Raw genomic sequence first — 21,134 nt, forward strand, 5'->3', positions numbered from 1 at the left:
GGAGTGGGAGGGAGGGGAAAAAAAAGAGGACCTGATGCAAAGGGCTTAAGGAGAGCAAATGCTTTGAGAATGATTGGGGCGGGGAATGTACGGATGTGCTTTATACAATTGATGTATGTATATGTATGGATTGTGATAAGAGTTGTATGAGCCCCTAATAAAATGTAAAAAAAAAAAAAAGATGACAGGCCAAGAGGACCCTTGGGGGTTCTGTGCACGCACATGGAGTTTCCACATGGTGAGCGCTAGCTTGACAGCAGCTAGGAGTAAAACACCTTGTGTCCCTGAAAATAAGACCTACTTACAGTTTTGCCTCTCACTGAAATATAAGGCATCCCCCCCAAATAAGACCTCCCCGAAAATAAGGCCCCCGAAGCTACCGTGACTCTGGATCACAGCAGCAGGCGCCGCACAGCTCACTGTTGGCCACAGTGCAGCCGGAGCAGAGAGGAAGTGTATAAAACAATAAACAATAAATATGTACCGTATTCCTCTTCATGGAAAAATAAGATCTAGCATATCTCTGGGAGCAAAAATTAATATAAGACACTGTCTTATTTTAGGGGAAATGGTAATATTCACAATCAAGTTTGTATTATTTCTAGTACTAGGACTATTAAAAGTGTCGTGCGTTGGTTGAACGCATAATATATTTAATGATGTGTTTAGTGCTTCTGCTCTGCCTCCTCATTCACTAGGCGATGCCAGGGGTCTTAGGAGCTCGTAAGTGCCCACACAGGCATACCAGTTGGTCTGTACCTGCAGCTACAGACCAAGCTGATGGGAATGCTGTTGTCTGGTTAATTGTCTCCACAGACAACTGCCATACTTTGCCAAGAGACCAGAAGAACGGAGTGTGGTGCCAGGCTCCACCCCTTAATGTTTCCATCAAAGATTCTATGGAAAAATCCTGGGCAAGGGGGAAAACTGAACAGAATTTCAAATCCTCATGAACTCTATAAATTTTCTGAAGCCAAGCAGCCCGGATGAATCCCAGAAACTGTTATCCTAAGATAATTTTCTAGTTTAGAAATATTCCCGCAAGTCTCCTGAAAACCAAACAGTTTGAAAAAACAGCAACAACAAAAAAGCGTTTAAGAGCTGAACTTGTAAAGAATGCCTGTGCCTTGCATTGTGCTCTTTTAAGAACTGTTTGGGATGAAACTGACAACAGCAAATTGCAAAATTAGAGTAGGGAGCAGTGAGCTTATGCTAGTAACCGGGGAAGAACTCCGAAAAGGAGGGGGAGGAGACCGGTGGCATGACTGCTGTCACTGAGCTGTACATGTGGAAATTTCAGTTGGCATGTTTTTGTTAGGTGTGTTCTCAGCGATAGCAAAGTAAATTGTTTAAAAACTTAAATATACTGAAAATGAATGTACAAAAAGTTCATTTTATTGAAGCCTAACAATTTAAAAAGAGACTTGACTGTCACTGCAATATTAAAGCTCCTAAGGACTCAGCCAAGAGCGCATTATAAATTTATGTTTGAGTTCTGTTTTGTGTGTACAGAGACATTTTTACCAAATCCCATTTTCCTTTCAGCCGTGGATTTCTTCAACCAGATCAACATGTTATATGGAACTATCACTGAATTCTGCACGGAAGCGAGCTGTCCGGTGATGTCTGCAGGTCCACGGTACATGCACTGTTTATTAGACAGGTGTTATAAGTGAAATAAAGTGATGTTTCACGATTTGCTTTTTTGTGTGTAAAGGCAATTTAGTTTTACAAGTTCTCTAATACTTACTTATAACCTTTTAGTTATTAAGTACTCTATCCTGTGAGCTTTTGGTTTCTTGATTTTTATCATTGCTTCATAGTAAACAACAATGTTATATTGTAGGAGTAAAGGAGTAAGATTTGAGTTAATGTTTAACTTACATTGGTGGGTTTTAATTTTTCTGATTTTATTAACATTCATGGTTCCTGTTTCTGTCCTGTCACTGAATTTCTGATAAGTGTTTTAGATGGCCTTTTATTATTTGATGAGTATTTTCTTATGCTTATTTAGTGTTGACTAATCAGCACAATTTACAAACGGCTATCTGGCTTAAAGATGCTAGATTAAAAAATATTTTGACTATAATAAATTTAAGGAGAGAGAAAAAAAGACGAATACTTTATCGCCAATAATGTGTCACAGTGTGGTGGGAGTGTTTTGATATGTTTCCTTTCGGTCTTTTGTCCTGTCCTAGAAAACTTGCTTTAAGTAACAGTAGGTGTTATCCGCGGGCGCTTCTTTAACCTTTCTAACTGTACTGCAGTGTGCACGCAGTGTGCTTTCATTACAGCGGCTTAGGAGGGAGGTTCTCATTTTTGTGTTTCATTCCTCAAACTTCTTTTTAAATTACAATAGAGAAGTTCCATTGATCTATGAAGTGTTGCCTGTGGGAGGGTGAAGCACGCATTCCTAATGAAGTCTCTACCACCTTCCCGGAAACAAGGTCTAATTGATGAATACAGTGGATTGACTCATCAGCCCCCCCCCATCCCCCCCAGTCCTCAGACCCCTGCCACCCACAGGGCCCGAGGAGCGCCCGAGAGCTGCCCCTCTGGGTTTCTGAGACTGTGATCTTGACAGGTGTGGGAAGCTGTGCCTTTCTCCCTTGCAGTGGCTGGTGGTTTCAAACTGCTGACCTTGTGGTTTGGCAGCCCATCGTGTACTCGCGGCTACCCCAGGGCTCCTCGCCCCACTAGACAGGAGTGAGGTTCCTGCATGTACACTCACTCCTTAACTCTAAGTGTCGCATTTCAGAAAACGGTAGGGGACTCTCCCTAACCTTCAGTAACACTCAATAATTAAAGTGATATGCAACTTCTAGTTAAAATGAACCTGCTATGACTACAAGTGCACATTTGTTAACATTTTTAAAAAACATTTCTCTCTCCAGATATGAATATCATTGGGCAGATGGTACTAATATTAAAAAGCCAATCAAATGTTCTGCACCAAAATATATCGACTATTTGATGACTTGGGTTCAGGATCAGCTTGATGATGAAACTCTTTTTCCTTCGAAGATTGGTGAGTTAATGTTGCAGAAGTATTTTCCTCTTTAGATGATAAAGAATGTTATGTGATGTTCTTGTAACACGTAGACACTCGAATTCCTCTCTAAAGACTCGTGTGTTCCCTGCAGCTGTCTTTGTGTCAGCCTGTTTCTTCACCAACACTGGTTATTATGTCTTCCATCTTTTTAAATCAGTGCACGTACATTTGTCTTATTGTCTTTTTCAAAAAATATTGATGAGATGAAGCATCTATTTTTGGATCCTTGTATGCTGTCTGTTTTTCTTTAGCCATCACTTCATGTGTGAAGGATTTCAGCCCTTTGTCAGACAGGCTGTATATATTTTATTCTGCTGTCTTTTGTCATCTTTTGTTCATGAGTGTTTTTGTTGTATATACATTGCTCTTTTTTTTCTTGTAATTTTTTTCCTTTTCACCTCTGGGACTTTTTTGGTTGTGTTTTGTTTTTTTGCACTTTCCTTATTTTTTTTAATTAAATACTTTTATTGGGGGCTCTTACATATCTTATCACAATCCACACAATCATCTGTTGTGTCAAGCACACTTGTACACATGCCGCCATCATCATTTTCAAAGCATCTCCTTTCTACTTGGGCCCTTGATATCAGCTCCTCATTTTCCTTTTTCCCCCGCCCGCCCTCTCTCATGAACCCTTGATAAGTTAGTTACATATTATTTTCATATCTTACATCGTCCTCTGTCGCCCTTCACCCAGTTTTCTGCTGTTCGTCCCCCTGGAGGGGTGTGTGTGATTATGTGTCGATCATTGTGATCGGTTCCCCATTCCTCCCCTTTCCCTCCCTCCCCTTGGAGAAAGGTTATCTTAATTTTAAGATGATAAAAATAGGTGGCTTTGCTTTCGTTGGTACTTTTGTGGTTTCATTTTTACATCAAATCTTATTTGGATTTTTTTCCTAAATGCTAATTTGGTCCCCCACCCCTCCCCAATTTGTCCCAAAAAATACAATTTATTGAGTATTCTGTCTTTTTTCTCCCAATGATATGTGTACACAAAATTACCATATATTTGGAGATTTTTTAATCTCTTTACATGTTCCTACACTTTTAATATTTTGTAGGGCTGGTCTCCCTTTCTTAATAATATAATTCTCACTGCCCTTCAAATACTGCTTTTTATTTCAAATCATTTGCTTTTCAAATAACAGCATCATTTTATAAAAGTAAAATAAAAACTTTTATACTTTTATTATTGAATCCTATTTATATATTAATAGCTACTTTCTGTATAACACTAAATGCTCCTAGTCACCAAGTATATTTCTTTATTCATATCTTTTATAGAGTTGTTTTATTTCGCCTTATGAGGTTCTTTAGTTTGTTTACAAGATTCATGTTTCTTAAGTTTATGCTTATGTATTTTATGTGCTTTAAAAAACTAGTTTCTAAGTGGTTAATGTTTTGGTATATAGTAAAAGTGTTTATTCTATAAAATTTAATAATTGACCATTAGACTCTCATTGTTTCTGTTAGTTTTTATTGGGCTCTTGGGGGGTTGTTTGTTTGTTTTATTTTTTTTCCTTTTAATTTCTTGGGGTTTTTAAGGTATGAAATCACAGTGTGTCACAGTCATGTTTTCCTCTTCCTTCTGGTGTGTACTGCATGTTTAACTCTTCCCTAATTGTATTGACTAGTTCTTCCAGAGCAATGTTGAGTAACGGTGATGGAGCCATCTGTGTTCTGTCTCAAGCTCTTTGTTGCTTTATTATCTAGATTTCCTAATTCATTGCAGTGCCCATACAGAACTCAGAGGCATGTTCATGATTAAAGGTTCGATTAAGAAAATGACAGGCAAATGAGAAAGAAATGCTCCGGATACAGTTGCTCTATCGGGACATACTACAAAGTCCGTTCCGAGCTGCTAAGAATCGCCCATTGGGCATGCCACTCCACTGTACGCGTCGATCGGAAGTCAGTGAGCTCAAGCCCGTGCGTCAGGGACCTGACTCCCTGAATTAAGTGTCCAGAGGCTGGTTCACTCCCCAGTAGCCTCAACCCGAAGGCACTCACCCTCATAGGTCAGCAAGCCCAGCTCCTCCGGTTACTGGGAAGAGCCCACGCTAGCTGCCTGCCCAACAGCACTGAGCATTCTGTGCTTTGTGGCCTCCATTCCGTCTCGTGTTCTGGCTCTTGCTGCTGCTCCTGCTGCTGTTCCTCTGCCGGTCCTGACAGATGTCAAAGCTGTCTTCTGGATCAAGGAGCTTCACTCGACAGGGCTCTCTGGTCCAAAAGACATACGACTCTTGGCTCTTGCTGGTAGATTTCCCCCTTCTGCATCTCAGAGGGCTCATTTTATACTCAGCAGGAGGGCAGTAATAATGGAGCCTATTAGCAATGACTCACAGGGGCATGCTTTATCAGAGTGTTGAGACAAAACACCTTCCTACCCAGACCCTTACAGGAAAAGGTCATTTGGTGGAAGCTAGAGACTCAACTCATAGGCCCTGCACATCATTCTTATGTTTTCTTATTTCTAGGCAAACATTTCTGATAGCCTGCTATTTTATCATGGATCAGGAATCTTGTTTTTGGTTTGAGGTGTGTAGATTTTTAAAAATCCTATTAACAAAGTATCCTAATGTTTCAAGTTGCTATTACTAGTTTAATCCTATATAGATAGATTTTTTAAAAGCTCATTGCTTGAAGCAGACACCCCATTACTCATTAAGCTGGGCACCATCCAATTCGGGTCACAGAAGAGACTTGGCATTCAGAATCAGAACCTAAACTCAGTCCTCCAGATAAGCAATAGACCCCTCCCCATTATTCTTCCCTAGGGAATCACTAGTAAATGTTGGTCTTTGGACTCTTAACTCTTCCTCTTTTGCTCCAGACAAATGTAGATCTGTTTTTTCCTGCCTTGATGACTGTGCTTGTAAACTTTAAGACCCGAGACCCTCAGTGAGCCAGGGTGTAGGACAAAAGCATGAAACAGGTTATACAGCCCTTTACCTGGAATGACCCCATGAAACCATGACCATGAGCCTCCAAACCAAAGAACCACATCGCATAAGAAGCCTCAGCAGCACATTTTTTGGGGTGGTAACAAATGTAGGACCATACTTTTTCCAATTCACCTTCTTTACAGGTCAAATTTGACAACGGTTCCTCGGACTGCAACTACATTAGTTGGCTGTGTGGCCGTACCCTTAATCCGTGATATTTTCTGATCACTATAAACCTAAACGCGGTCCTCCAGATAGCAATAAGCCCCTCCCCCATTCCTCTCCCCTCTCCCCTCTCACCCTAGGGAGCCACTGGTAAATTTTGGTCTTTGAACAAGTCCTTCTTCCCGTCTCTATGTAATTCATGTCATAAAATATTCACCCTCCTCTTGCTTGCCTCATTTCACTCAGCAGACTGTTTCAAGCTCCCTGCAGGTCGCGTACTGGCTCAGTAGCGTCCATTCGGTGTGTGTGTCCATCAGTGGGCGTGTACATCAGCTGGTTTGACGAGCGCCCCACCGACTGTCAGATACTCTCACATCTTGCTGGGTCCGTGTTCTACCTTCAGTGTTAGTGTTTTTTTCCCACGGTACCATGTACATTCCCACCAGCCAAGGGTAAAGGTTCAAGTTTCCCCATCCTCAGCATTTGTTATTTGTTGCTTTTTTGGTTTCAAAATATGGCTTGAGAAGATGGTAAAGGATAACAGTGAAGTCTGCAAAAACCTCGAGTTAGAAAACCACCAAGGAAGAAACAATTCAAATCCTGTTGCAATTTTGAAAGATTCTATGGGCAAAATATTGACTGTTGCAAGGCACCTTAAAAGAGGACAGAAGGAGGAATCCACAGAGTAACTCTCCCCAGAAGAATTGGTCGACGCTCAACCATTTCAGGAGAAAGCATGTGATCGAGAACCAATGGCATTAAAGGAAGAAGTCCAAGATGAACTGAAGGCATTGGTGAAAATCAAAGCTCCACCAATTGAGGAACACCGATGGAAATGTTTGAACAAGCTCAGGCAGTGCGGCCTCACTCAATGTCTGTGCCAAGAGATCTGGAAGCCAGCTACCTGGGCAGCCAGCTGAAGGATATCATGTGGTGTACCCATTCCCCCAAAACATGATCAGACAGAATGTGGAAATTATCTAATGTCACACACATGAAATGTTGCTGAGGGTAATTTGGAAACAGTTGCATCGGTACTTAAATAGAGAACTCCAAGAAATTCAAGCTGGATTCATAAGAGGATGTGGAACAAGAGAGGTCACTGCTAATTTTAGAAGGAGCTTGGCTAAAAGCAGAGGCTTCCAGAAAGATGTTCACCTGTACTTCATTGCTAATGCATACACATTCATCTGTGTGGCTCCTAAACAACTCTGAGTAACATCGTGAGGGCGGCAAAGGATCTCATTGTGCTCATGCACAAACTGTACGCAGACCAAGACGCGGTCTTTCAAACAGTAAGGAAATGCTGCGTGGCTGAAAATCAGAAAAGGTGTGTGTCCGGGTTGTACCCTGTCAAAATCTGAATAATTTAAAAACAGACTTAGAGCCACTGAGCCCTTTCTGACTCAGAGTGGTCCGGTGTAGGGTTTCTGGGCGGAGAATCTTGATGGGACCAGATGACCTCATCTTTGTTCCATGGAGCAGCTGATGGATTTGAACCCCCAACTACTTCTGTTGGCAGTTCAGTGATTACCCAAGCCACCAGTCATCCTTGCTGTGCAAATATCCGCGAAGCCAGACTGTGTGAAGATCAGGGTGTCAGGATTGGAGGAAAGCTGATTAATCACTTTGACATGCAGATAAAGGTACCATCTTGAGGACCGCAGCATGCCCTGACTCAGTCCATGGTGTTTTCAATCATCTCATGTATTTGAAAGTTGGACAGTGAATAATGAGGAGTGAAGAATTGACTGATGCCTTTGAATTTGGTGTTAGTGAAGAAGATTGAATTCGCCAGAAGAACCAAGTTTAAGATCTATTTTGGAAGAAGTACAGTGGATTGCTCCTTGGAAGGAGGTGAGACTTTATCTTGGGCATGTGGTGAGGAGGAACCAGTCCTTGAAAGGCCATCGTGCTTGGTAAAGTGGAGGGTCGGCGAGAAAGAGGAAGTCTCTGGATGGGGTGACTGATAGATAAATGTCTGCAGTAGGGCTGGCCGAGCACTGGGCATGTCTTACTCTTTTGTGCATAGGGCCTCTATGGGCACTTCCAACCAAAGTCACGGCCATCGAGTTGACGCTGATTGAAAGCAGCCCTACAGGGCTGTAGAACTGCCCCTGTGAGTTTCCAAGACCAACTCTTTTCCAGGGTAGAAAGACCCATCTTTCTTCCAAAGAGCAGCTGCTGGTTTCCAACTGCTGACCTTGCCAGACTCACAACCACGACGCCCCAGTGTGCCTCCATGGCACCCAGCGACAAAAGCGACCATTGGAAGCTCTTTCAGGAGAAAAGTTTCTATCAGGTCTGTTCGCAGTCAACCTTTCCCATCTTTTCTGGGCCTTTTGCCATCTTCTTTACTGTGTACTCCCTGTACTTGCAGGGTCCTGTTACATTCAGTGAGGCAGGTGCGTCTCTCTTTTAGGAAGAGTTGGGAACGGGTTTCACTTTGCCCTCGCTAGCCTTCACTTATCCACTCTGATTAATGTCCTGCAGTATTTCCCTCTTTCAGCTACTAACTGTCGCATTAGACTGAACCCTTCATTCTTCACTTTTTCTAAACTGTTACCTTCAGGTCGATTGTTCCTTGTACTAGTCAGATGCGCATTTGTAATTTTCATTTACAGAGACTGTTTTGTGAGAATCCATTTCTGCCTTCAGGTTCGAATGAGAACCAGGTTGGTCCAGAGCTCCAGGGAGCAAGTGCTCATGCTTATGGCTGTGCTTTTGGATGACCTGGTTCCGAATGGAATGCCTTTTCTACATGGGCACCAGGAAGACCGGAGAGGAAGTTTTGTTTTGTTTGTTAGAGTTCATTTTACTGGGGCTCTTACAGCACTTATAACAGTCCATCCATCGGTCGGCTCGAGCATATTTGTGCATATGTTGCCATCATTTTCTGTATATTTACTCTCTACCTGAGCCCTTGCCATCAGCTTCAGAGGAAATATGTATTAATCTCTGTGAGCCCTCTAATTTCAGTTCTAGTTTTAAAAAAATAAGTTTTGGGGACTTTTCTCTTTACTGCTTTGCAGTTATTTTTAAAAATTCAAAAATTCCTGTGCCCAATCTGAATTTCCCTGTTGGTTTCTAGATCCATTACTTTTTTATTCTCTCAAAGCAGCATTGTTTATATTGACAGAAACTAAATTTATCACCTTTTACCTTGAATATTTTCTTGAAGTGTAAAATGTGTTCTTTTGGGGAAATTCTGCCCTGGCTTTCATCATGTTCTTTACTAATTTACTTCTCCTTCCTTTAAACTGTCGGCGATGAGTGTTGGGTGGTGGAATGCTACCCGATTGAGTAGTCGTCTACTTTGTATCAGTGGAGCCCCCTGGTGGCACAGCGTCAATGCAACTAGTCAACAGCATTAGTAACATGCACGGGGAAACTCCTGTATTATGTCATTTTCCCTTGTTATTGTCAAGTTCCCTCTTGGGGTCTAACTTCCAGCCCAACAGAAGGAAACACTGCCCAGCCTGCACTTCTTTCCATCCATGTGTGAGCCCATCTCACCAAAGGGCTTCCTCTTTTTTGCTGTCTGCTACAGCGCGCATGGTGCTTCTTCAAAATGTCGTTTATGTGTTTTTATATTTTTAAGAATTTATATTTATTTTTTGGTATTTGCTTATATATTTTTTTTTAATCATTTTATTGGGGCCTTGTACAGCTCTTATCCATCCATTGTGTCGAGCACATTTTTACATTTGTTGCCATCGTCATTTTCTTTCTACTTGAGCCCTTGGTATTGCTCTTTTTTTAACATTTTTTGCAGTGGTGGATTGTTAAGTAAAGGTCAGATTTAATAAAGCGACACATTGCTAACTCACAGAAGTGGCCATGGCCGTTTTCCTGCGTCCCATGTAAATTTGATGCAAAGCACCAGTACTCACTGAGTTTGTAAAAGGACACTTCTTAGTTATGTCACGTGATGGAATGACCCACCCAAGTGCCTTTTTGTAGAACAGATGAAAAGATGTATATAAAATATACTAAAACAAATATATTAAAAAGAAAAAATAAATTCCTATATTTTGGGTGTTTTGCCACTGAATTCTAATCCAAGATCAGAGAAGGGTTTTCTTGGGTGGGAATTTGAGGTCTTTTAAGTTTAATTTTACCCTGTACTACTGGGTTGGATGCAGGGCTTTAAACCAGTTCATTTCTACCCTCGGTTAACTAAGCCTACATTTTAACAAGATCCCCAGGTGATTCTACTAGACCAGTGGTTCTCACCCCTCAACCTTCCTAATGCCTTGACCCTTTAATACAGTTCCTCATGTTGTGGTGAACACCCCCCCCACCATAAAATTATTTTCGTTGCTACTTCATAATGTAATTTTGCTACTATGATGAACCCGGCGACCGCTGTGAAAGGGTCGTTCGACCCTCAAAGGGGTTGCGACCCACAGCTTGAGAAGTGCAGTTCTAGATGGATCAGCCGAGGGTGAGCAGCATGAACGGACTTGAAGCCCTGGTTGGGTGGGTGTTACATTAGGCACCAGGGCGAGAATACTCTTAGTAGCACACAGACCCTTAGGAGGCACATCGTTCAAGGACAGTGACAACTCACTAATAAAAATTTGATATGCTACAAATGATGAGTTGAGTGACTTGTAGGACGATCGGTGACAAATAACCTGGGACCAAACACATTATTATTATGAGCTGATTCCAGCTCATGATGCAGTCCGATTGGAGAAATTAAAAAATGCTTTGTACTGTTTCCAAGGTTTTAAATCTTTATGGGAGCAGACTTGACCCTTCCAAACGCCCCTCCAAAAAACAAGCTCCATAGCATTGTGTCCATTTTGACTCCGTGATCGTGTAAGACAGAAGAGCTAACTGGCTCTCTCGTGTTTCTGAGACTGGTTGGTTGCAGGAGCAGATGGTCTCATCCTTCTTCCTCCTCGCTGCTGCCGGTTGCCTCGCCCACTGTACCGTGAGAGCACTGGTTTTAAATTCTAAGACGTGCTGCAGAGTTTTTTCCAGTGGGAAAGTGAGTTTTAAAATCATAGTTGATCTGAACCAACCCTGTTCACACACAGAACCCCCTAAATGCTTACACTTTTTTAAGTACATTGGAGATTCTGGCGCCTGATTTCTAAACAAATCTTGATTAACGATGTTGAGTACACATTTGAATAAAACATTACCAGTGTGGGTTACTCAGTGTTAACAAATGGAAGATGTGCCACTGATCGTGAGACTGCTTTTTAATGTAAATACTAACAAGAAAACAAGCTCTGCCAACTAAGCTCTTAGTTGGCATCACCTTGAAGACGGCTTCCTTGAAGAAACGTGCTGGTTTCAAAGATGGCCATGTGTAAACGCGTTATCTGAAAACTGATCAAATGGATAACAGAACCTTTACTTCTCCACCCGCCCTTCATCCTTCCTTCCAGCCTTGCTGTCCGTGCGGATGCTAATCCTGCTTCTCTTCCCGAGTGTCTGTCTGTCTGTCTACGTGAGATTCTATTCAGTCTATTGTTACACAAAAGGAAGCGTGATGCTTATTTCCTACTTCCTGAAGGCTCACTGGATGGGGAGGGAAAAGAGATCTGCTTATAGTCTCCCTTTCCAGGATGTGCGTAGAAGAGCCAGCTCAGGAGAGCACGCCCCTAAGCTCATGTGCCAGACAAAAGGCTGCAAGAACAAGCTACACTAAAGTGCAAGCCATTCAAGATTAGTTGGATAATTTTTTTTAAAGGTGTAGGTTTTCTTTGCCCGTAGATCCTACCCCCACCCCACCCTCTTTTTTTCTTTCTTCAGGAAGTAGGTCTTCCTGTTTTGGACACTATTGATTTTCAGCTCAGAGCAACCCCATGTGATGGAGTAGCACTGCCTCGTGGAGTTTCCTAGACCAATCTTCACATCAGTGGGGCCCAGAATGAAACAACGACAGAAAACCCTGAAAATCTGAGGACTCCTACTTTAAGAAAGGAAAACGCTGGCTTTCTAGTGTGTGACTCATGCAATGATACACCTTTCACTTTTAGACAGTAAAATCTTAACTTCGGGTTATTTGTCTTTTTGCTTTAGGAGAGTGTGTGTGTGTCCTTTACCGACATGCACATGTATATGTTTTTAATTTATTTGTATTTTATTTATAATCAGAAATTCTTTTGCATTTGATTTTAGCAAGAAAATGTCCAGTATTAAAAGCAAAAGTTAAGTTTGTTCGTGTTTGGTTTTTTGTTTTTCCCCCTTTGCCCTAAAAAAATAAAAATTGTGTGTATCTGAGGACTCCCGTTGGCAAGGTGAGTTACGCTTTGTGTAGACCATGAACTATAAATATAAAGTCAGCATCTCAACTCCACTGTTTGCTGTGCAGGAGAAAGGCAAGGCTGTGTGCTCCTCCCAGACAGCCTCTAAAATCCAGGGTCCATCTGTGTGGTCCTGTGCAGTCATGAGTCAGAGTCGCCTCCATGGCAGAAAGGGGGTGGCTTGTCCATCTGTATGTGTTGGAGTTGCTGTTGGGGACACTCCTAGTCTTGCTGTTCAGTTAAAGACTAACAGACCTGTGCTTGCTTACAGGTGTCCCGTTCCCCAAAAACTTTATGTCGGTGGCTAAGACCATTCTGAAGCGTCTCTTCAGGGTGTATGCCCATATCTACCACCAGCACTTTGACTCTGTGATGCAGCTGCAGGAGGAGGCCCACCTCAACACCTCGTTTAAGCACTTTATTTTCTTTGTTCAGGTGAGCGGGCCCAGGGGACTCCTGGGGCTTTGTGCTTGGATTGCTTGCTGGAGGAAGTAGCAACAGGCCGCCCACCTCTGTGCCTCTCTCCTCTCCAGACCCTATTTCATTGGCGTGTACAGCAACACAGAAGGGCTCCGTCCCTGTTTGGATGCCTCTGCCGCTGGCTGTCCACCCCCCTCCCCAGTTAGGATCTGTCCTTGAAGGGTGTGGCCTGTTGCCTTATAAACCCTTAGCTGTCATGGGAACTTCATTCTTACTATTTTGGTAACCAACATTTGCCATTTCTACAGTCTTCACATGCAGCTCAGTGACATTAATCATGACCACATGTTGCTCAGCCATCACTGTTCTCAGATTTTACCTTCACCTTTAACAAGAAGCGTACTGTCCCCCTGAGCGTAGTGGCCTCTCTTCCCCTCCCTCCAGACCTACTCCGGGTAAGGACTAGTGAACTTTGATCTCTGTGCGCTTACCTATTCTCGATAGCTCACACCCTCATGGTGCAGTGGGTAAGTAGCACTCCACTGCAAACTGAAAATTTTGTCAGCAGTTCCGACCCACTAGCTGCTCCGGAGGAGAAAGGTGACAGCTGCAGGAGCCCTACGGAGCAGCGCCCTGTCACGGATTGAGAATCGCCACCATGCGGTGGGCGTCATGACAGACGCACCTTTTGGTGACTGACTTCAGAGCTCGATCTGGAGGCCCGTCCGTGTGATCAGCTGTGTCAGGAGTCCATTTCTCTTGGCCTCAGGAACAGTCCATTCAAATTGGAACTTGTCAAAATAAACATAATCTACATCATTTGAAAAAGAAACCAGAAAAAAAAAAGAAAAAGAAACCAGAGATTATAAGACTCAGCCTAGAGACATAATTTTACAATGTATGCAATGCCTAGATCTCTCTCACAGTAGAAAAACCTTGTAGCTTCCTAGTGCTTGGCTTCTCTGTGCGCGGTAGTTTTAAATACTACGTGTGTGCATATTAACTCAATAAAGGTCCACTACCCCAAAAGTGACACTGATCACAGGTTTGGTGCGTAGTTTCCAGATCATGCCTGTGCATATTATAGCACAGATGTACACAGCTTTGATGTTAATGGTTTGCACCATGAGGGTCATGCTGATAGGTACATTTGCTTATGTGCTCTACTCTACTTTAAAAAGGGAATGAAAATGTTGTTTTTATTTTTTTTCTTTCCACCCACCCCGGAAAATCTTGTTTTAAATGTTTACAGAGAATTCCAAATAATATTTAAAGAGTTTTCAGTTTAAAATTTTCTTTTTATGTCTTTAGGAATTTAATCTGATTGATCGGCGTGAGTTGGCACCTCTTCAGGAATTAATTGAGAAGCTTGGGTCCAAAGACAGATAAACGTCTGCCTCTGCTAGAGCACAGTTACCTTCTTGCTTCATCTACAACTGCAACCTCCTGTGGGACTAGTAACCCAAACTGAGAAAACGGATCAAAGACGCACCCCCCCCCCCCCTCTCTCTCTCTCTCTCTCCTGGGAACCTTGTCCAAAGGTAGACTGGCCTAGTAGCATCAGAGTGAGACCTTAGGGGCCCCGCTGACTGGTGGTGTGTGCTCACGCCTCGTTATTATCACAGCGTCACCGTGGGTTATGTTATGTGATGATCAACCTGTGGTTAATTAGTTTCCTTAATTCTGTGTACTGAAGAAAATGCTGTATTCTGTTTCAGGTGACAACATAATGGGTATTAAGAATTTCTACCAATAATTTATTAACAAATTTCCAGAACAAATTTCCTAATAATACAATCAGTTCCGTTTTATTCTGCTTCTGTTTACAAATAGAAAAGGTATTTTTAAGTTTAACATTTAGAAAGAAAGAAAAAAGTTTAACATTTAGAACATTTGTGTCACTTTGGTTTAACTTTTACTTTTAAACTTGTATGCTAGTGTTTTTATAGATAAGACTGTATGTTTGTGTCTATTTTTTTTAAATCCATGATTGCAATTTAAATCATATAGCATATGTGGTATAGAAACAGCCAAAGTTGTTTCTAAAATGACTATTTTTATCGTAAGGATTTTCTTAACATAAACATATCTTAAATTGTTAGTTTGTGTGTGTTTGATAGTTTTGTTTAAGGTTTGTAAGGACGATCTTACAGATTTTTATTTTGATATGTTTAATTCCATTTAAGTTTGACGTGTAGCTTTTGACTAAAAGAAAACTTTCCAAAAATCATGACAAATTTCGGTCTCAGAGCCACTCCAGTCATGCTGTTTCTCAAAGGCCTTCAAATAACAGGCCGGCAAGCAGGAGGAAGTACTTGAGTAATTTCAAGTTTTTTTCCATTTTTTTTTTTTTTACGTCTTTGCTTTAATCATGACCTGACAGTTAATGAGAGCTGAGAAAGCCCCTCCGGAGATGGCCTGACAGCAAGTGGGTGTAGCAGTGGGCTCCAACAAACCACTGTGAGGAAGGGCCGGGGCTGGGCGGGGGCTCAGCTTGTATGTAGGGTCGCTGAGAGTCAGAACGGGCTTGACAGCATGGACGAAATGTACTTTTACTCCAATAAGGGAGTAACTTCAAGTCGCAACAAAAACCATGAAGATTCACGTATTTTATAACACAGCAAACGATTTTGTGCACTGCCGGGGGTTGGGTGTGGTGGGGTGTGTGGTGTGTGTGTGTGTGTGTGTGTGTGTTAAAATGGAATACATTTTTTAAACCCTTCTGTTTAAAGTAGAAGTGATTTGAGTCGCTGTAGGTCACTCAATTGATCTTATAGCAAAAGTTGAGCTCAGAAATGGCCGTTAGGGTAAAAAGAAGATTCCCACTTTATTTAATGAAGGAAATGCCTTTCCTCATCTGGTTCCCAGGATTAACGAGCTCTAGCTGACTGTAAAGTGGGTTGAGGCACACGTCGGGGGGGGGGGGGGGGGGGCTTGCCAGACTGTCAGTTTGGACTCGTCAGTGTTCTGAGTATCGGAGCTGAGGTTCTGCAGGGTGCTCCCGGTCTCCTCCCAGCCGCTAACAGTTAAATCCGATAGTAAAAGTTCTGTTTAATTAGACTATGGAGAATGGAGAGCCGCTGCCTTTAATAATCCTGCAGCAGTAAATTCTTCATACAGAATGTAAAGGAAACGAAACATTTTGTCCAAATGTGGCCAGAAGCACACGATTGTTTTGAGTGGACAATCCCTTCTAAGAAAAAGCCCTGGGACTCCTTCCACAGACACGGGTTTGACGCTTATCCAAAGGCCCTGTCAGCCGTAGAGAGAGAGAGTGTGTGTGTGTATCACTTGGAAAAAGAAAGAGGATGTGTAGATGCTGCTTCAACTGGTACTGTCCACTTGACATCCAGCGTTGCTGGCTTGTGTTTCTTTGCTCTCTCCGCAAGCAGTGAACTATTTCTGAACTCATCATTTCTAACTATTTGAGTATTCTCACCCAAAAAGTCCTCGTTTTCTCCCATTTATCATAAGAAAGTCTCCCTTTCTCCAGGACTGAGCCCCCAAATGAACCAAAGATGGTCACATCCTACGACAGCTTGCTAATGGGACACTGATCAAAAGTTGGTCATTTGAGATATAAAATCCCACCCATCTCTTTTTTTAAAGACATGAAAACATTATTGCGGGTTCTCAAGCCCAACACCGCTCTGAGCGCGGTCGGGCCGGAGGAGGGCTTGGCTGAATGAGGAGGCCATGCCGAGTGGTCATGAGTCTCGCTTTGGCTCCCTCATTTGATCTCTCCAGTGCTCAAGGTCAGTGCCTACCCAGGGGTCCCTGCCTCCCTCCCCCGCATCCTCAACCTGTCCAACCCTGACCACAGCAGCACGCTGAATTACATGGTTTATGGTGCTCTATTTTTCAGGCCTTTTTTTTTTTTAAGTAAAAACTTTAAGACAATGATGTGCAGACTGTTCAAACATCAAGGCTTCCTTACCAGTTTCTGTATTGACAGCCAAATGTATCCTTTGTTCTTCAGATTGTGAATAAAATGTTGTCAGGGGGCTGCCCGCTGACAGTGCTTCATCTGAAATTGCGAGTTCCGGGGCTTAAACTTGAGGTGCTCTGTGGAGAAATGCACGCACGCCTGTGCTCACCGGGATGCTGGTGGCGTGGCAGGGAAGGTTTCTAGTACTGCCGGGTGGAGGGAAGAGCCCCCTTTGTGATTTGAACTCCTGCAGACATGGCTGGGGCCCCATTCTCGGTGTGAGCCGCGAGCACCGGGGCTGTGCTAGAAGCCCGTGGAGCTTCTGGAACGTAACAGTGTCTTTACCTCGTCAGCACAGCTCAGGCCCCACAGAGTACGCCAAGTGTAGACATTGGTTTCCAAGCAGTCTCCGTTGTGGTGCTGGCGCCCACCCTGCTTGTCACAGGCGGGGCCCCCAGGCCTGAGCACCTGCACCAGGGCCATTGGTCCTCTGGCATCCACGCCAGAGAGCAGATTTGACTCTCATCGCTCCTGGCAAGGTGGGAAGAGTCGTTTCCAGTCTTGTGTTCTGTGCGAGATTGGGAAAGCATTACCGGTGATAGCAGCACTTGGTTGAAGTTCACGTGCATCTGCTCTCCTCACATTCTGACTCCAGAGGGCTTCCGAGCCAACATGTCACCTGGAGACCTCCTGTGTCTGGGCAGCATCAGTTAGTCTCGGCTACCATTTTTAAGTCTTCTTTACATAAAAATTCATGTACTTTTAAACTATTAGGGGCTTTGTCTATTTTTCTAAGTTTACTGTATGTACTTTTAAAGAAGCATTTTGTATCTACTTTTGTAACTGCATTGCAATAAAGTATATTGAAAAAATTGACTAAAATGATTCTTAAACCGATCTGTTTAAATGTGGACACTTCAGTCTTGGTGCTCTGCTGCTGAAGAGAAAGGCTGGTGGGTCAGGCCCACCCGCCCCTGCTCAGGGGTAAGCTGTGGCACTCTGCCCCTCATTAGACTACACGTCCCGGAAGACCTGCCCCGGCCAGAGTCCAGGTGAGCTGGAGCCCACTGGGTGGTGGTGGGCTTAGTTTCGGAGTTGGGTAGGCCTGGTGTACAAGCCTCCTCCTCCCCCCAAGGATCCGCTGATCTCGAGGGAGCAGCCAGCATGGAGCAGTGCGCCCAGGGCTCCTGCTGCATTGTGGATTGTGAATACAACCTCAGCTAGCTAGCGTGTTTGTTTTGTTGTTAACTCGTAGGGGGAAGGGGAGAACCTAAAGGAAGGGGTCCCTCCTCCAAGAAACAACTGGTCCCTTGATTATAGGGACCAAACCCAAGCCAGGCAAAAAGGACGTGCTAAGCAAGCTCTTGGTGTTTTTGTCTATTTCTGGTGGAAAGACAAGGAGCCAGACATTTTCAAATCTTGAAACAATATCTAGACTCTCAACCACCTCCCGGAACAGCCATTGTAAGCATTCACGATTAGGAGAAACAGGACTATTTTGAGAGATCTAAATTAGCTGTATTTGGAGCTTACTGAAAATAGTGCTAGTTAATTTTGTTTTCCTTTTTTAAACGAGAGCTTACAAACTTAATTGATGGTACCTAAATAATATAGGTGAGAAGTCATTTTGTTTACAGATATGTTTCATCTAGCCATCAGTTTTGTGTTTCAATAAAGCAGAACTAAGATGTTCCTGGCCCAAGTAATGGTATCTCTATTCGCGTCATGTGGATGGAGGTGGACATTGAATAAGGAAGATCATGGGGAAATCGAAGCATGTGAATTACATTGCTGGCAAAGACTATTGAAAGGGCCATGGACTGCCCCGAAAACAAACCTAACTTAGAATAAGTACAGCCAGAGTGCTCCTTAGAAGCAAGGGTGACAAGACTTCATCTCACAGAAGGTGTACATGTTCTCCCTCCGGAAAGACCAGTCCCTGGAGAAAGGCAGCAGGGGCAACAAGAGAGAGAAGATCCTGGGCAAATGGTCTGAATAGCAAAGGGATGTTTCCCAATACCGCACTGGAATAACGAAGTTCCTCTCTCCTAGTGATTGTTGTTTTGTCTTACAAAAGGAAGGTGTAATGCCTGGCATATTTAATGACCAAACTCAAAAATCTCACTACCACCAGTCAGTTCTGACTCATGGCGACCCTATGGGAAAGGGTAGACCTGGCCCAGTGGGTTTTCAAGACTAACTCTTTGCAGTATAGAAAGCCTTGTATTTCTCCAGCAGGCCCAATGGTGGTTTCAAACTGCAGACCCTGTGGTTAGCAGCCCAAAATGTAAACACCATGCCACTGCAGCACTCTAGTATGTAATAAAGGCTCAATAAGTCAACTGGGGGGAAAAGTAGGTTTAAAGTTTAATCTTATCATTGCCATCAATGAGGAAAAATTTAAAGGTAACAAATCTCTAGTCCTGCCTATATTTCTTGCGAAATCAAAATTTTGTGAGACTAAGAAAAATTATGAGGGAGGTCCAAGATACAGGAATTGTCTCAATGTTGAAATAAGCAATTGATCACTTTAAATAACAACTCTGAGTCCAACCTACGTGCGGCACAGGGTCCTGATGGAATGGCAAGCCCTGCAGAGTCTCACCAGGCCACATACCCACAAGCAGCCAGGGAAAGGGCTCCGTGCAACCTTGGGCTAGACTTTGGTTGGACGATCCTCGGAGAACTTTGTTACCTGGATCTTAGGTGTGTCTCACGACATCTGTTCCCACTACATTCTCATGATTCCACGGTAGCTCCAAGCTCAGCCTCTTCTGTGCTGGGTCCTGCAGACAGACACCTTAAACCCAAACCCAAACTGAACTCACTCACTCATGGCCACCCTTTGGAATAGGGGAGAACTGTCTCTGTGGGTTTCTGAGGCTACCTTTTTACAGAGGTAGAAAGCCTCGTCTTCCTCCCTCAACCTTAAACTCAGGTAAATCCAAAATTAAGTGTGAGGCCCCCTCGCCCCAGAACCTACCCTTTCTTTATTTTAGTGTCCACACCAGAAATCTGAGTCATCTCAGATGCCTCCCAATAGCCAAAAGAAACACAAAAACCCCACTGCCGTCTAGTTGACTCTGACTAATCGCAACCTTCCAGGACAGACAGAATGGAGCTGGTCCATATGGCGTGTGAAACCCAATCTTGGAGGCCAGACAGCCTCATATTTCTCATGCAGCAGCTGGTGGGTATGGAAGGTAGCCGTCCAATGCTACCTTGGCTCGGTGTTCTGTTTCGTTCACCTCCCAGGTGTCCTTGTGCCACTGCTCTCGCAAGGGGCTTAGTGGCCGTGGAGTACTTCCCACGGATGAGGGCACCATGCGCATGAAGTGGAACTGCATAAGGCAGCTGTTCCCAACCTCTGCGTCGAGACCCCTTTGGGGGTCCAAGGAGCCTTTCACAGGGGTCGCCTGATTCATAACAGCAGCAAAATGACAGTTACAAAGTAGCAACGGAATTAATGTTATGGCTGGGGGGTCACCACAACATGAACTGTATGAAAGGGTGGCCGCATCAGGAAGGTGGGTGTTTTAACTATTACATCATCCACTTACCCACCTGTTTCAGGGTGTCTTTCACCGTCAATCTGTCGGCTAAGCAACAAACCGAGTCTGGACTGAAGACAGGAATGCAGCACTGGGACCACAGGCTCATTCAATAGCTACCTGCAATATGCAGACGCACAACCTTTGCTTGTCAGAAGTGAACGGGACTTGAAGGGCTGACTGATAAAGATAAAACACTGCAGCCTTTAGCATAAAGAAAACAAAAAGATCAATAAATATCACAATGAATGGAGAAATAATGTCCAGCATTTCATCTTGCTTGGATCCACAATTACGGTATATTATGGAATCAGCTGTCAAATTAACGGATTGGTCAAATCTGCTGCAAAAGACCTCTTTAAGACTTCAAAAGCAAAGATGCCACTGACTGACTTTGAGGACTAATTGTGACCTAAGCCACTGCGTTTCAATCACTTCATATGCATGCGAACGCTGGGCGATGAAGAAGGAAGATGAAGAAGGAAGACTGCAGAACATTTGAATATGGTGTTGGTGAAGAAGACAGGTGGTGCCATGCCCTACAAATCTGTCTTGGAGAAGCACAGCCAAAACGCTCCTTACACCAGACTGGCAAGTCTCGCTCCCATGATCCGGGCACGGTATCAGCAAAGACCCGTTTCTGGGAAAAGGCATGAAGCTTGGTAAAGTCGAAGGGCAGAGCAAAAGGCGCACCTTCCACAAGATGGGCTGACAACGGTAGCTTATCAACGGGTTTGAACAGCGAGGGCGACGCAGGGAGCGTTTCGATAGGGTCGCTAGGACTCGTCCCACTGGACGGCACTTAAC

General features: G+C 43.5%; 1 protein-coding gene across 2 annotated transcripts in view; it reads left to right on the forward strand.

Moving 5' to 3' along the window:
* The window catches only part of MOB1A (MOB kinase activator 1A), a 32,117-nt gene extending 17,596 nt beyond the window's left edge, over positions 1-14,521 (forward strand). For both annotated transcript variants that reach the window (XM_075556925.1, XM_075556923.1), the window contains exons 3-6: positions 1,546-1,639; positions 2,895-3,028; positions 12,700-12,863; positions 14,160-14,521. In XM_075556925.1, the coding sequence (XP_075413040.1) occupies positions 1,546-1,639; positions 2,895-3,028; positions 12,700-12,863; positions 14,160-14,237 (470 nt within the window). In that variant the 3' untranslated portion in view covers positions 14,238-14,521. The remainder of the gene's footprint in view (positions 1-1,545; positions 1,640-2,894; positions 3,029-12,699; positions 12,864-14,159) is intronic.
* The last annotated feature ends 6,613 nt before the right edge of the window (positions 14,522-21,134 follow it).

Source organism: Tenrec ecaudatus, chromosome 8, assembly GCF_050624435.1.
Source record: "Tenrec ecaudatus isolate mTenEca1 chromosome 8, mTenEca1.hap1, whole genome shotgun sequence".
NCBI lineage: Eukaryota > Metazoa > Chordata > Mammalia > Afrosoricida > Tenrecidae > Tenrec > Tenrec ecaudatus.